Source organism: Ochotona princeps, chromosome 8 (genome assembly GCF_030435755.1).
Source record: "Ochotona princeps isolate mOchPri1 chromosome 8, mOchPri1.hap1, whole genome shotgun sequence".
Lineage (NCBI taxonomy): Eukaryota > Metazoa > Chordata > Mammalia > Lagomorpha > Ochotonidae > Ochotona > Ochotona princeps.
Window position 1 is genome coordinate 62,710,280 of NC_080839.1, and position 14,960 is coordinate 62,725,239.

At 44.7% G+C, this 14,960-nt stretch overlaps 1 protein-coding gene across 1 annotated transcript in view; it reads right to left on the reverse strand.

Annotated features, from left to right (window-relative positions):
* Nucleotides 1-14,960, reverse strand: part of BABAM2 (BRISC and BRCA1 A complex member 2) — a 436,262-nt gene that overhangs the window by 180,283 nt on the left and 241,019 nt on the right. Inside the window, exon 7 of the mRNA XM_004582697.2 lies at nt 7,646-7,755. Within this exon, the coding sequence (XP_004582754.1) occupies nt 7,646-7,755 (110 nt within the window). The remainder of the gene's footprint in view (nt 1-7,645; nt 7,756-14,960) is intronic.

The following is a 14,960-nucleotide window of genomic DNA, read 5'->3' on the forward strand; positions in this document are numbered from 1 at the left end:
TGTTGGGTGGGCAGACGGTAGTAAAGAAAAGTTCCAAAGAGGAGATAGTGATTGTTTCATTATTTTATTTAATTACAGAGGCTAAGAGACAGAGTGCTCCTTTTTACTCCTTATATGTCACAATGGCTGGGGCTGGCTGGGTCAGGTCAAAGCCAGCAGCTGTGAATTCAATTCAGGTCTCCCATATAGGTGGCAAGGACTCAAGTACTCAGGCCACTGTCTGCTGTCCCCCTGGGCATGTATGGTACATGAGCGAGTGTGCCAAGTAACTTCCTTACTGCTAAGTCAAATAACCATGCCAAGGAAGATATGACTGGTCTGGGTGCTGCAGTCAAATCCAGTACAGACAACCACGCCCTGGGGTCTGAACTGGCCTGGTGCATCCAATCCCAGCCCACACTAGTGCCTCGGGTGACTACAACTGTTTCCTAGATGGAACGCAGCCCCCATTCCAGCACACGTGCCCCTTGGTGGGAACCTCCACCCAGTTAGGGTGTCCCCTTACCTTCCCAATTAGGCCTTTTCCTAGCCGTAAATCACGCACCTGCCCGTGGTTGCTCTGAGGACCAGTAGGTGCAAGAGCCTAGCTCGGTATGACCTGTGCTCCATGCTGGTTTCTAGTTTTGCTTGTAGGCTAAGGTTTGCTTAGTCCTGCTCAGTACATTCCGTTCCATTACCAATTTACACATCTTGGAGCTACTATGCCCTGCTTGTCCGACCCCCAGATCTGGACCACGTGTTCACCAGCGAGAGCTATGACTCGCCAGGGGAGTTTCCCAAATTCCTCCACTTGATCCATTCCCACACCCAGTTCTCATACATGCCAATGGGTTTTAGGCCAGTGCCCGGTGTACTCTGGCCTCCCATTTGGCCTTGTATGAGCTGGTGAATGTTGCAGCCCGGCCCACCCCACACCCTATTCAGGATGCACATTTGGGTGCTGCTGCCTTGCCCAGTCCATTCTGTCACAGGTCCCTTTACCTGTGATTGATGGCAGGTTCCTTGGTCACACCTAGCTTAGTCCATAACCACCCAAACTTTTAGGTTTACCAGTGGGGCTAAACTTTCTACAGGGTGTGGCCCACACATCCTGCACAGAATCCACCCCAGGATAAGGTTCTAGAGTGCTAGTTGATATTATGGCCCTGCCTAATGTGACCAGTCTCCTGAACCAACATCATGTCAGGCAAAAAAATATCCTGCTAGACAATCTGGGGGTTATCTTCTGCATGATAGGTGTTCACAGCTCAGCATTGTTAAGTGATTAGAAGTTCTTCAAGGGAAGAGTTACTGGCATTGGGAATCTTTAGGATTGACTCAGATCCCAGAAACAGTGGGGTCAGCCTGGAGCTACCAAAGCAGCGATTCGGACAACCAATACCCCAGAGCTCCCCTGCCGGGTGGCCAGCAAGCAAAGCCTGGCGCCAAATGGCGCACTGGCGGGCCCAGTTCACCATGAGCACATGGTGACTGGGATCGGGATCCGAGCAAGACGCTCCCTCCTGCAGCCCCCAGCAGCCTCCTGGCTGCTGAAGTTTAAACCTGCAGGCCTAAGGTTGCGCCCCACCCCAATCCTGTCCACCACCCAGTGAGGGCGATGGGTGGGCCCCGGACCCACCCAGTCCCGGAGACACCCCCCTCGGTGTACTCACCCCGAAAGGAAGTAGTCCCCGAATCCAGGTGGGCCCAGGCCCAGCTCACCATGAGCACATGGTGGCTGGGATCAGGATCTGAGCAAGACACTCCCTCCTGCAGCCCAAATACATAAAATCTTAAAATATAATAATAATAAATAAAAGCCCAGAGAAGATGTGACAACTAAGGCAGGCAGTGCAAGTTGAATACTGGGCTTGATGCACACTGTGCTCAGCTTTCAAGATGACACAACACAACACAAGTGGCTAGCTAAGGGGTAAGGGTGTGGTACATGCCCTTGAATTGCAGCACCCAATCACTGAAGATGATGAATTTCATGAAGAGCAGTTGCCTTGTGAAGAAGAAACTTACTGGAGGAATGACGAGTTTGGTTTTAAGCAGTTGTCATTTAAGTAGTCAACTGAAAACACACACAGGCATGTCTACTACTTGATGAGGAAAGCACATCTGTTATCAGGGTGGGAAGATGGAGTCAGACATGGTGATCTGGGGGGAGATCTGGTGGGTCATTCACAAAGAAAGCAAGCCATGAAAACAGTCCTGGATGTAATCACAGGACACATAACAGAACTTAATGAGTTGAAAAAAGGAAAAGGGAGTAGAGGAAGAGAAAGAGACCAGGGAGGTTGTCTCAAAATGGGTTTATAGGGAAAAAAACCTGTTCTATAAAACAGATGTTGGGAATGCTGTCACAAGGATCAGATGGGATGGCAAAGTGAAACCAGCTTCTGGACATTTTAAAATATTAAACAAATAACCTTTTATTCCCTGCAGAAGCCACATGACAATAGAAAAGCCAGACTTCCCTGAATCTTCCAAAGCCCATGTTCTACCAAGCCTGATGGAAATGAGCTCCTCCCCCTCCCTTGGACTCTAAAAGTACTGAGGACGCCTACCTTCACTCTTTCTGCAACTCAAGAAGCAGAAGCTGAACATCAAAGCAGGCCAAGTACCACAGTAGGGTCTTTCACATAGACAACACTTAGAGAAGATGCACTGAAACTTAAGCTAAGGAACTGCAGCCCAGATACTGGCCAGTAAGGGATGCAACAGAGGGCTTTGGATACGCTAAACCAAGTTGCAACGTGCCCTGTTTATTCTTACCCTCTTCCTATATCACAGGCAAATTAAGGCATGGACCATATTTCGCTTCTCTTGTTAGCCTCTGAAGCACACAGCATAGAGCTGTACACTTGGCCAGTTCTCACTCGGGCTTTGCTGCCTGAAAGGATGAACACATGCATGCTAGCAGACATGCAAGCCTCACTAAGAACGAACATTTATGGGCTGGTAAGCTTTGAGGACTTATTTCTGAGCTGGCCTGCAGCTTAACAACAAAAAGTTCTAAAAACAAATTCTGTACTTGTGAAAGATGCCACCTGTCCTGCCTCAGGGGCTGCAGGCCTCTTTTTATACACCAAGTGGGAACAGTACATGGAGTGAGGAAGCCACTTCTCCTCAGGCCACACCCACAAACTAGCTGGAGCCAAGAAAAGGGCCCAGCCCTTTGGGGAAAGAGGACTGCTCACATTTAACCTTTGGTTTCACTGCTGAAAACTGCCAACAGTCTGGGAATGAGGCAAGGTAGAGCACACTGAGTGCCAGATCTGATGATGTAATGTTAAATTCTCAGCTCTCCTGTCGGGGGATAAGGAGAGGCAATGATGTACAAATTTTTTTCCTTTCCTAATATTCAAGCAAAATCATTGACTACTAACTTTTTTTTTTGCACAACTCACCAATTTAAGAAAAAAATTATAGAACTCAGTGTCTAATTCCAGTGATTGATTTCAGTTTCAGAAAAACTGAACATATAGGACCTGGTATACACTTATTTCGTACACATGCCATGTGCAAGAAGAGCACAACAAAGTTCTCAGAAGTGTTGAGTTTCCAAGTCACAACCATGTGCAGTTAGGAGACCAGAGAATAATATGCATCTAAACACGACAAGGGCATAGAGCCATGTGCCCCCAGGGCTGTCAGGGACACTATTCTGGGACCTGGGGAAACACCGACTTCACCAGTGGGATCGCATTTCAGAGCTCCAGCAAGTCATAAAACACTTGGGAGTTTTTTTTTTTTTTTAACCAATATATCTGACAGATGTTCCCTTTGGTTGGGATTATTTGAATTGGTATCCATGCTTTTGGAGACCTTTAGGATACAACAAAGTGATCCCTTCTCCCACATGTGATGGCAGGGTCCAAAGTGACCTTTTTCTTTTCTGAATGCTAGGACAAACGATGTGAGCATGATATCCTTGTCCAATAGATGGACCTGGTGGGACAGACAGAGAACAGCAGGACTGGAAAGGGCTTCTCTGGGTTCTAGGAAGCTCTGCTTCCTACCTGGGGCCTGAGTTGCTGAGAACTCATGGTTCTCCTCATGATTTATACCTAACATGAATCAAGCTGTTGGTATCCTGAGGCTCTGCCTGTGTAAGGCACTCCACAGGGCTTGCAACTTCCTAGAAAGAGTCACAGAGAAGCCAAGAGGAGAGCAAGCCTGAGTCAGGGCAAGGGCCTGGCATCAGCTTTGGGCGGGTCCACATCGCATGTTTTTCCCATGACGCCTGAAAGAACTCTCCACCTCTGGGTCTATAACCAATGCCGGGATAGCTATGAGTTGACACAATAATATGACACACAGGTAACAAATGAGAACTCAACATAAAAATAGTACCAATTCCTAGTCACTCACTTGTTAACTATAATCATACAAGGGCAGTACCTCTGTTCTCTGTTTTAAACTCTGCAAGAATTAACCAAAGGCATTAGGATAGCCCTCCCTTTTCTATAGGGACACAGCCAAGATTCCCAGCAGATGCCTGAAACCTCAGATAGTGCCAAACCATTTTTATTCTGTTTTCGCCTATACATACATACCTACAATAAAGTTTAATTTTTATGTTAGGCACAGTAGGAAATTAACAGTGATAAAGTAGAACTATTATGACTTCTGTAGTTTGAAGTGTAACAACAAAACCAGCAAAAATTTCATCCTCCTCCTCTATAATTCCATGGAAAGAAGATTCATTCTTACATCAATCTTATCAACCTCAGTATTTGATTTCTTGTTTTATGTTAATAATTTTTGCCTAACTTAAAAAGAGCACTTTTCAGCTCCTCTTTAGCATAGCTGAATCACCAACATCACTACTTTCCTACTTGAGAGCCATTATCAACAAAAATAAGGGTTACTTTGACACAGCATCATTATGCTGTGACAGCTGATCTAATATCTGAGTGACAACTAAGTGACTAACCAGCAAGCCGCACATACAGTGTGGTGACACTAGACAAAGGGATGATTCACATCCCAACTGGCACACTCAGGGCACCAAGAAAGCCACCATGCTATCTGCAAGGGAATATAATTTAGAGTTTATAAATTTTGTTTATTTCTAGAATTTTTCATTTAATATTTTCAGACGATCGTTGAACAAAGATTAGTAAAACCATGCAAAACCATGAGGGAGTGGGGGGCATTGTAATAACTTTAGCAGATATATAAGTCCTTCCAAAGTCATGTCCCAAGTGTATTACTTTGCATTCTAACCTTTCTCTAAAGCCTACTTTTGAAAACTGTTAAGAATACAACAACTTTCGGTAATTTACTTTGGGATTTTATATGTATATAGTTCTACCAAATGAATTTGCATCAACCAAGAAAAATATAACATGTTTCAGTGTAGCATTTTCCAATATTTTTGTGAGAACTGTTTATCAAACTAGAAGACTGATATGAGACAATTATTTACTATGTACTGCATTTGTGCAATGCAAAAGAGAGGAATGAAAAGACTTGTTCTTTACTCATTAGAAGTCCCTTACTCATTAGTAGCTTGTAAAGATTTAAACAAAACAACAATGCATCACCAACCAAAGTTATAATAGATAGCTTACAAAATAGATATAATAAATTCAGTGTTGAAAAGAGCTCAAGAAAAGCCAGACTAACTGTGTACAAGAAAATGGTTAGTAGAGATGAAAATTGAATAAGGTCGTAGAAAATGTACAATATTTCAATAGGAAGAGGGGCTAGAGAAAGACCTTGTACATGGAAGGAAGTTTTAGTAAAAATATAGAAACATAACAGACATGAACTGAGAAAACGGTTCAAGTGTAGCTAAATGACAGGCAATGAGAGGGAAATAATAGAAAACAGATCTGTAAAGAATTGCTGTGACCAGTTCTTAACATAAAGAGAGGAGGAAATATAGAAAGCTAAATTTAGGAAATTAGAAAAATGATTTTAAAATTATACTCTTCCCAAATAATTCTTCACATCATATCTTCAAATTTTTATTTGTACATATTTTTAAAGAACATTTTATTTGCCAACTTATTTGTAAATTTGGACAATAACCTCAAACATTTTTTCTAAGCTAGCAATTTTTTGCCTGCAGCTTAATTAATATATTCCTGTTCTCCCTATCTTGAGATTGTTTCATTAAATCTCTTCCTGTTAGTAAAACACCTTCTTAACTCATTAAGCACATAATGGATAGCTACTCTCAAACTAGGTATTTACTCACTTACTTAGCCATCCTCTCTCCCTTTCTGTCCCAACTTGTCCCTGCTAACCACTGGCTCACCCATTCTTCTCCTATGAAACACATTAGTAACAACATTAATAGGCAATACTCATGGAGTTTTTGATTGAGTGCCAGACATTGCAATTCGTTATCAACAGTATTCAATGTATTCCTCAAAACAACAATGTGAAATGCATATTCTTGATCTCTATTTCATGAGGAAACAAGTTCAGAGATGTCAAATACCTCATCAGCTGGAAAGTGGCAGAAACCAGGGGGAGACTGGGTCAGCTAGAGTCGGCCACCCTGCCTCTCAGCACGCCACTTCCTGCCGCCAGCACCTCTGGACCTTACTAATATGAGTCAGGACTTCCAGGTCAAAAAATTAAAACATCCACTGAGCATCTGCTACCCCGCTGTATAATCCTGTCCTAGGTGCTGCTGAAGATAAATAAATAAATAAATGAGAGAATGCCTATAGATGGCTGATGCACATAAATCTCCCACATTTCAGTGCAAATAGTTGTATTATATTGGTTTATAAGATTATGTGCCCATGATTCATAATCTAGAACAACCAAAGCCAGAGGGGATGAAAATGGATGGTGACCACATCTCAGAGACAGACATCAGCCAGCCTTGACTAAATGACTTATAGAGAATTTTAATAACACATTTCAATAAGAGTCTGTAAAAACTTGTGCTGCTGATGAAAAATTTGTCCTGCCAGAAATTCCGAACCAAATCTGTTTATAATCCATTTTCAATGAATTTCAACTTCCTTTGAAGTAGAATAAACTACTAAAGCACTTCGCCAACAATAAGCACATTGTGAAGCTAGTCCTTACAAAATTCATTACTGATGAGAAAAGTCACTGGGTTAGAACAGAAGTGTATTATCAAACTCCCTCTACCAAAGAACTGGATGTTATACAAAATCATATGCATCTATTTAAACACAGAAAGCTAATTCAAACACCCATCTTTTAAAGCTATCTACTTTTAGTACTACCTGTACTATCCTCTTAATACAATTCTGCTTGATATTTTAAAGAGAATGGTTACATTTTCAAACGTAACTCTAAGAGTTACAAATACATAGGAAATTCAACCAGATGTTGCTCAGCAATCTTGTTCATGCTACGATCATTTGTACCCTAGGAAACATCTAAAAGATATCACAAGTTTGGATTTACTGTTTACTCTTTTCTCTCTACAGGGAGGCAAACTGCATAGCAAGGAATCAACAAAAGAATGCAGTGGTAAATCCAAACTGCCTTACTCTGCAGCCTGAACTTCTAATACAAGAATTTTTTTTTGTTGTTGTTAAGGAAACAGATATTAATATAAAGAAAGAATGTCAAGAGTCACAAATGGCAAAAGACAGAATGCAACGGTTAAGCAACTAGAAGCACCACAGTACACAACATTAGTGACACTGACACTTACTGTTCAATTCGGGGTGACAGGTACAGCTTGGGGTATACTTGGGTGGCTTCTGTATCCTCAAAGCTGACAGAAAGGAGGGCCACATCTTCGCCAGGATCTTCATTTACATCCTTAAAAAGGAACAGAAAACAAAAATGATCACTCCTTGCTCTTCTCACCTCCTCTAAGTGATAAGCTCATGTCCCCCAGCATGGCGGTCATGTCTGAAGGTTCTCCTTGCTCCAGCTGAACGGTTCAGCATGTCCTCTGCCACTTAGCAAGTTTTTCCACTCAGATTAAATGGTTTCCGAACCTTCTGGCCAAAGTTTATCATGCCCAGGCAAAAGACCACAACCTACCCCACTTGTTTCCACATTCAGGGGTGGTTGGAGTATTAAGGTTTTAATTCTTAGAAAATAATTAGAAAACAAACAAACAAAAAATCCTCAAACACCAAATTGCAGTAAACATTGCTTTGAATATGATTTATATCTTAAAACACAAAAAATTTTATAATACCCAGTTTTTTAAATTATACCTTGACATTGTTGTTACTTAAGTTGTTACTTAAATAGCAAAAAATTGATAGGAAACAGATCACTATGAAGCATGTCCCCACACAAAGAACAGGGGAGGTAGGTACATATCTGCCTTACAAAATGATTATGGGTGATTCTCATTTGAACCATAAGACACATTGATACATATCTTGGAATTCCAATTGTAAGATTAAAAAACATCGTCGACCCAAGTGCAAACTAATAAACATTATGAGGTTAACCAAATAAACCACAATAAACTAAACTGATGACAATAAAGCTAACCTTACTGTGATTTATAATTAATAATCAAGAATAGGATGGACATTTAGCCTCATAATTAAGACACTGGTTACGACGCCTGTGTCCCAAAATGAAGTACCTAGCTCTGATAATAGGCTGCAGCTCCTGGCTCAAGCTTTTTCCTGGGAAGAGGCAATGGTCATGGCTCCAGTAACTGGGCTCACACCACTCATGTGAAAGGACTGAATTGGATTTCTGGCTCCCATCTTCAGGCTAGCCCAGCTCCAGCCACTGTAGGGATTTAGAGAATGAACCAGGGGATAGGAACATACATACTCTCACTCCTTTCTCCTCTTCTCTCTCTCACACACACACATATAAACAAATCAACAGATTTCTTTAAGCTCAAGAATAGCAACAATTTAATATCATAGCCAAATCCAGTTAGCACTAACGACACACTGATGAAGCATCCTAAATCAAGATTGTGGAACTTAGAACTGCAAGAACGTACTTCACCATTATTGCCAAGCTTCAACTGTCTGCCAGATATCTAAAGAAAATACTGAACTAGCATAGATCTAGTAGCATATTGATCTTAATTTGCAAGTATCAAATTTAGTAAGGATTAATAACTTATTTTTGGTTGGTAGCAGTTTCAAGTAAAATATGAAATTTGAAAACAGTTAACAGACTTGTACATCTTTCATTCACAAGGTCTAGTAAGGCCTGACCTATATTTCTGGATCAGTTCCTACACCTTCAAGTGTGCTCAACAGGCTTCCAACATGAACTTCAGAATTCACCAACCTCTGAGCACTGGAAAGCTCAGTTAAGAAGTCCTTTATCGGTTCGGGCCTTGGGATTCGGGGGCAACTGCCGCTCCTCACAGTATGGCGGCTGTGGGGGGTGCCCCTGCCGGGTCGGACCCAATGCTGGGGGCTCACGCCAAAGACACTGCCGCAAGGCAGTGAACGAGTCCTCGGCCTCATCCAGGACCCAAGAGAGCTCATTCCTCAGGGTAAGTGCGCCATGAGGGAACTTGGGAACTGGCTTAAAATTCCTAGCTCCACCCAGCTGCTAATATCTGGCAGCTAGGTGAGTTTGGGAGGGGTTCGGGCCTTGGGATTCGGGGGCAACTGCCGCTCCTCACAGTGTGGCGGCTGTGGGGGGTGCCCCTGCCGGGTCGGACCCAATGCTGGGGGCTCACGCCAAAGACACTGCCGCAAGGCAGTGAACGGGTCCTCGGCCTCATCCAGGGCGGCCAGTGCACCATGTGGTGCCAGGCTTTACCTGCTGGCCGCCCGGCCGGGAAGCTCTGGGGTAATGGATGTCCGAATTGCTGCTTAGATAGCTCTAGGGTGACCCCACTGTTTCTGGGTTCTGAGTCAATCCTAAAGATTCCCAACGCCAGTAACTCTTCTTTTGGAGAACTTCTAATCACTCAATAATGCTGAGCTTTGAACACCTATAATGCAGAAGATAACCCCCAGATTGTCTAGCAGGATATTTTTTTGCCTGACATGATGTTGGTTCAGGAGACTGGTCACATTAGGCAGGTCCATAATTTTAACTAGCACTCTAGAACCTTATCCTGGGGTGGACTCTGTGCAGGATGTGTGGGCCACACCCTGTAGAAAGTTTGGCCCCACTGGTAAACCTAAATTTTAGGTGGTTATGGACTAAGCTAGGTGTGACCAAGGAGCCTGCCATCAATCACAGGTAAAGGGACCTGTGACAGACTGGACTGGGCAAGGCAGCAGCACCCAAATGTGCATCCTGAATAGGCTGTGGGGTGGGCCGGGCTGCAACATTCACCAGCTCATACAAGGCCAAATGGGAGGCCAGAGTACACCGGGCACTGGCCTAAAAACCAATGGCATGTATGTAAACTGGGTTTGGGAGTGGATCAAGTGGAGGTACTTGGGAAGCTCCCCTGGCGAGTCATAGCTCTCGCTGGTGAACACATGGTCCAGATCTGGGGGTCGGACAAGCAGGGCATAGTAGCTCCAAAATATGTAAATTGGTAATGGAACGTAATGTATTGGGCAGGACTGAGCAAACCTTTGTTTACAAGCAAAACTGGAAACCAGCATGGAACACAGGTCATACCAAGCTAGGCTCTTGCACCTACTGGTCCTCAGAGCAATCACGGGCAGGTGCATGATTTACAGCTAGGAACAAGCCCAATCGGGGAGGTAACGGGACACCCCAACTAGGTTGAGGTTCCCACCAAGGGGCGTATGTGCTAGAATTGGAGCTGCGTTCTATCTAGGAAACAGTTGCAGTCACCCGAGGCACTAGTGTGGGCTGGGATTGCATGCACCAGGCCAGTTCAGACCCCAACACCATCTGGTGTCATGGAGAACCAGGGTAGATGTGGGACTGACTAGGCTGGGTCTCACTCCTCTTCTGAGCCATGCGTGAGCTGTATGTGGGTATGGACGAGCCATGGCCGGGCTGAAACACCCAACAACAAGAACCAGAATGGGGTGAAAGCCAGCCAGGAAAAGCCACTGTTCCTGCTAGGACAGGAGGTGAACTGAGTTGGGTTGGCTCAAGGACCCCCTGGCATGTGCAAAACCTGCCATTGGGAGGGGTTCTGATGGAGGAGCCTGGGCAACTCCTCTGGCAGGACACAGTCCCTGCAGGTAAGCGCAAGAAGCATGATAGGAAACAGTCCAGAATAGGCCATGGAAAGTTTCCCACTGGCACACATTCAGCATGGGTCAGGAGCAGACCAGGCTGAATCAGTCCATATCACCCACTGGCAAATCCGATCACCAGATCAGAGTGTGGGATGAGCCGGGTTTGGTCGCGACAAAACCAGTACACATTATGGAATGCCAGGGCGTGGTTGCCTGTACTGGATATGAATGCAGCACCCAACCAGCACACGTGAGATCCAGGAAGGAAGCGAGGGGCAGAACTGGCGGGGGGATTAAGGGGCTGGTTCCCTCGCTGGACAGCTACTCCCGCTGGAGAGCGTGGGCTGGGATAGAGACAGACTAGACTATGCAAGGCTACAACACCTGTGCGCTGCATGTGGACTAGATCAGGGAAAAGCCAGGCTGGGCTGATTATTCCTGCTGGTGCAAGCATAAATTTGAGTGGGTGAGGGATGTTTGGGCATAACCGCAGAAGCTGGCACTGGGGACTAACTCTGTCAAGTCAAATCACAGAACCACCTAAAGAGTGCATAAACCGGGACAGAGAGACCTGGGAGGGAAAAAGTGGGTTCCCCCTTCTTGGGTCACTAGTCCCGTGGGAGGGCATGAAAACTAGGATGGGGGCTGGGATGGCTAGATAGAGAGGCACTCAACAACACCCGTGAGGGCTGGATGGTTGAGTTGTTAGATAGAACTAAGCTTTAATACCCATTGACAAGTGCCAGAGCCAAATGGGATGGGGGACAGACTGGTCTTCTGCTACACATACTGGCAAACCAGGGTAGGGGGCGGGCCTGGTGTGGGTTATCGTGGGTTGCCCCAACTAGGCTGCAGCTCCCACTGGTTAGTGTGAGCGCCGAGTACGTGCTGGGCAGAACCAGACTGGACTGCAACACCCATTGGTTCCAGTGCAACTCGGGACTGAAAACAGAACCAACACAGCAATTGCAACCACCAGCTGATCGGGGTGATGGACTGTGCCGGGCCCTGTGCTTGCTAGAACATACAAGAAACTAGTCTGGGAATACCTCAAAGTTTCTTTGGAGATCTCCCCAATCGAACTGCTGGACTCAGAACTCTAATCAAGAAAAGACAGAAGACAGAGCAGATCAATCATTCATCTCAGCTATATGTTGGCAGCGAAAAATGGGGCAAACAGAGACTTTATGATGGACCATATCAATCAGTGGACGACCTCATCGAGCGAAACTGGCAGTGATTCATAACTGGAGAACTATTAACACCACTCGAGCACATATCTCAGAGCATGCCCCACATCCGGGACTCGGGGTGGGCGGGAAACCGGGTGGGGCTTCTCCCTCAATATCCCCCTTTATCTCAGATACAAGATGGAAACAATATGGACATAATAGTATTACCCACTTCCCTATCCCCCTGAACCTTTTTTTTCTTTTTCTTTCTTTAACTGTAATTAACTATATAAAGATTGTCAACAACAACACAATAAAATAGATTACAAAAAAAAAAAAAAAAGAAGTCCTTTATCTTGACTCAACCTACTCTCTCCCCTTCTGTTCTTGCACCCCACGAAGCTGGCCACCATGCTTATCTTGCTTAGTTCTAACCGCCTCAGCCTCCTTGCTCTGAAAGATGTGGTGGTGTGACATTCACAGTCACACTAGTCTTTCATCCTAAATAGCCAAAATGCTAAAAGGAAAGACAAGAATATTGCTGGACTCTGCTTAGTCCCTGGGATCGGGCTCATCTCTTTCCTCTCGCAGAGTTCTCTGTGCTTTCTCTCCGTCACCTTCCCTCCTATACATCCCTCCAGCTCCATATAAACAGCCTACTCACAGTGCTACTTCATCAAGACTGCTCCTACTCAGATATCCTAGAAAACATGACAGACCCATCTCTGTCCTTTTCTTACATGATGTCTAAATGTGACAAAGACAATCTCCCATCTCTAGAAACTCCTTTTCCTTGCTTCTAAGAAACCACATTTCCCAGGTATTCTCTTTCTTTGGCCATTTCCCCTTCCTTTCACTTTGACTCTTCAATATTGATTTTTCTAATTGTTCTGTTTTACATTACAAAATTTGGGCTTGTTTAAACAAGCCAAACTACATAATGTGTATGTGTGTACATAAGTTTATAAAGAGGAAATTCTCCCACCTCCACTTTACCTTCCGCTTCTTGAGGTAACCAGGGTTGGTGGTGTATATAAATTCAAACATCTCTGGCCATGCTTACAAACACACAAGCATGCAGGAATACAAGCTTGCATTTAAACAGGTACTTTAACTTTCTGTTTTATTTTGCCTAATGGGATCATATCATACATATCACTTCACCAAATGCTTTTTAAATAGTCACATAACATTCCATGGCATGAATTTATTTTGACTAAATCATTTCCCTAGCAACAATTATGGTAGTTTGCAATTCTTATCAACTTCACAGTACTGCAATAAATATTTTTACATGTATGTATACATATGTCCTTTAGTAGTGGGAGGTCTATTTCTGTTTTTATTTCATTTTTTATGATATTTACATAGTTGATTAGGGTGGGAAGGGTCAAGGATTAGGGGAAAGTGGGTGAGACCACTATTTCCACACCTTCATTATTTTCTTCCTATATCTGAGGTAAGGAGGAAGTCAAGAGGAGAAGCCACACCTAGCCTCCCAACCATCTCAGTACCCAATGATGGAGAATGGCCACCTGATGTCATCCCAGGATCCCCGATGTGGAGCATGCTCCAAAGGTTCTGCACAGGTGGTTTCAATAGATCTGAAATCTTGTCAGTCTCACTGATCCAAGGATGAGGAAATCCTTCCAAGGTCCAATGGCTGACATAGTTCACCTTAGAGTCTCCATTCGCCCAGACATTTGCTGTCAGTGCTGGAAGAGTTGACCAGTTTGTTCTGCCTTCCATCCTCTATTGCTATGGTACCAGATGTCCTCTATAGACTCCAATGGACTGCCAAATCTTCCATGTGCATCTAAGTATGCTGTCCACTGCACCACCTTCAGTAACTGGAGAGGCCCCTTTCAGACATAGGCACTCCACAGTCAGATCACAGGTGCTGCCACTCTTCCCATGGTTTGAGTCCTGAGTCCAGTGGTTCAAATGGGGGGTTGCCCAAAGAAATCTCATTTGAGGTGACCCCAGTACTGAATTGAATGTGCTTGCCAGTAGTCTGGCTCTTTCTGTCACTGACATCAACCTATGCATACACTGATAGTTGCAATTGCTGGGTCAGTTCTGCTCCAGTGCATAAACCAATGGATGCTGCACCCCAGCCCAAACCTACCCACCACACACTTGGCCCTACATACACCAGTGGGAGCTGCAGCCTAGTCAGAGTGACCCTCAATAACTCCCTATAGCCCTGCCCCCAGCCCTGGTTCCTATGCTTACCAATATGTGTAGCATACTTGTCTAGTCTGTCCCATTGGCTTTCATATACACCAATGGGTATTGAAGCCTAGCTCATCCCAAACAACCCCACTATCCAGCCCATACTCATGCTGGCTGTGCCACTGTCTGTCTATGCAGGCCCACCCCCAGCCCTGGTTCTCATGCTCACCAGTGGGAGTTGCAACCCATCAGAGAGGTCCCCAGTTTCCCTACTGGACCTACTCCCTGTCCTGGATCTTGCACTCTTCAGGTGATTCTACAGTCTAGCTTGATGGGATCTGCCCTCAGTCCCAGCATTTGCCAGCTGATGCTGCAACAATGCCCAAGCAGCCTGCTCTTATTCTGGCCTATACTCGCACCAGTGGGTATAGTCAGTTAATCCTGCCTGGCTCTCCTCTTAACCATGTTAACATGCAGGCCAACAGGTATTGTAGCCCTGCCCAACCTGGTCTGCACCTGATCCAAGTTCTCACACTTCCCAGTAGGAGCAGTGGCCCAG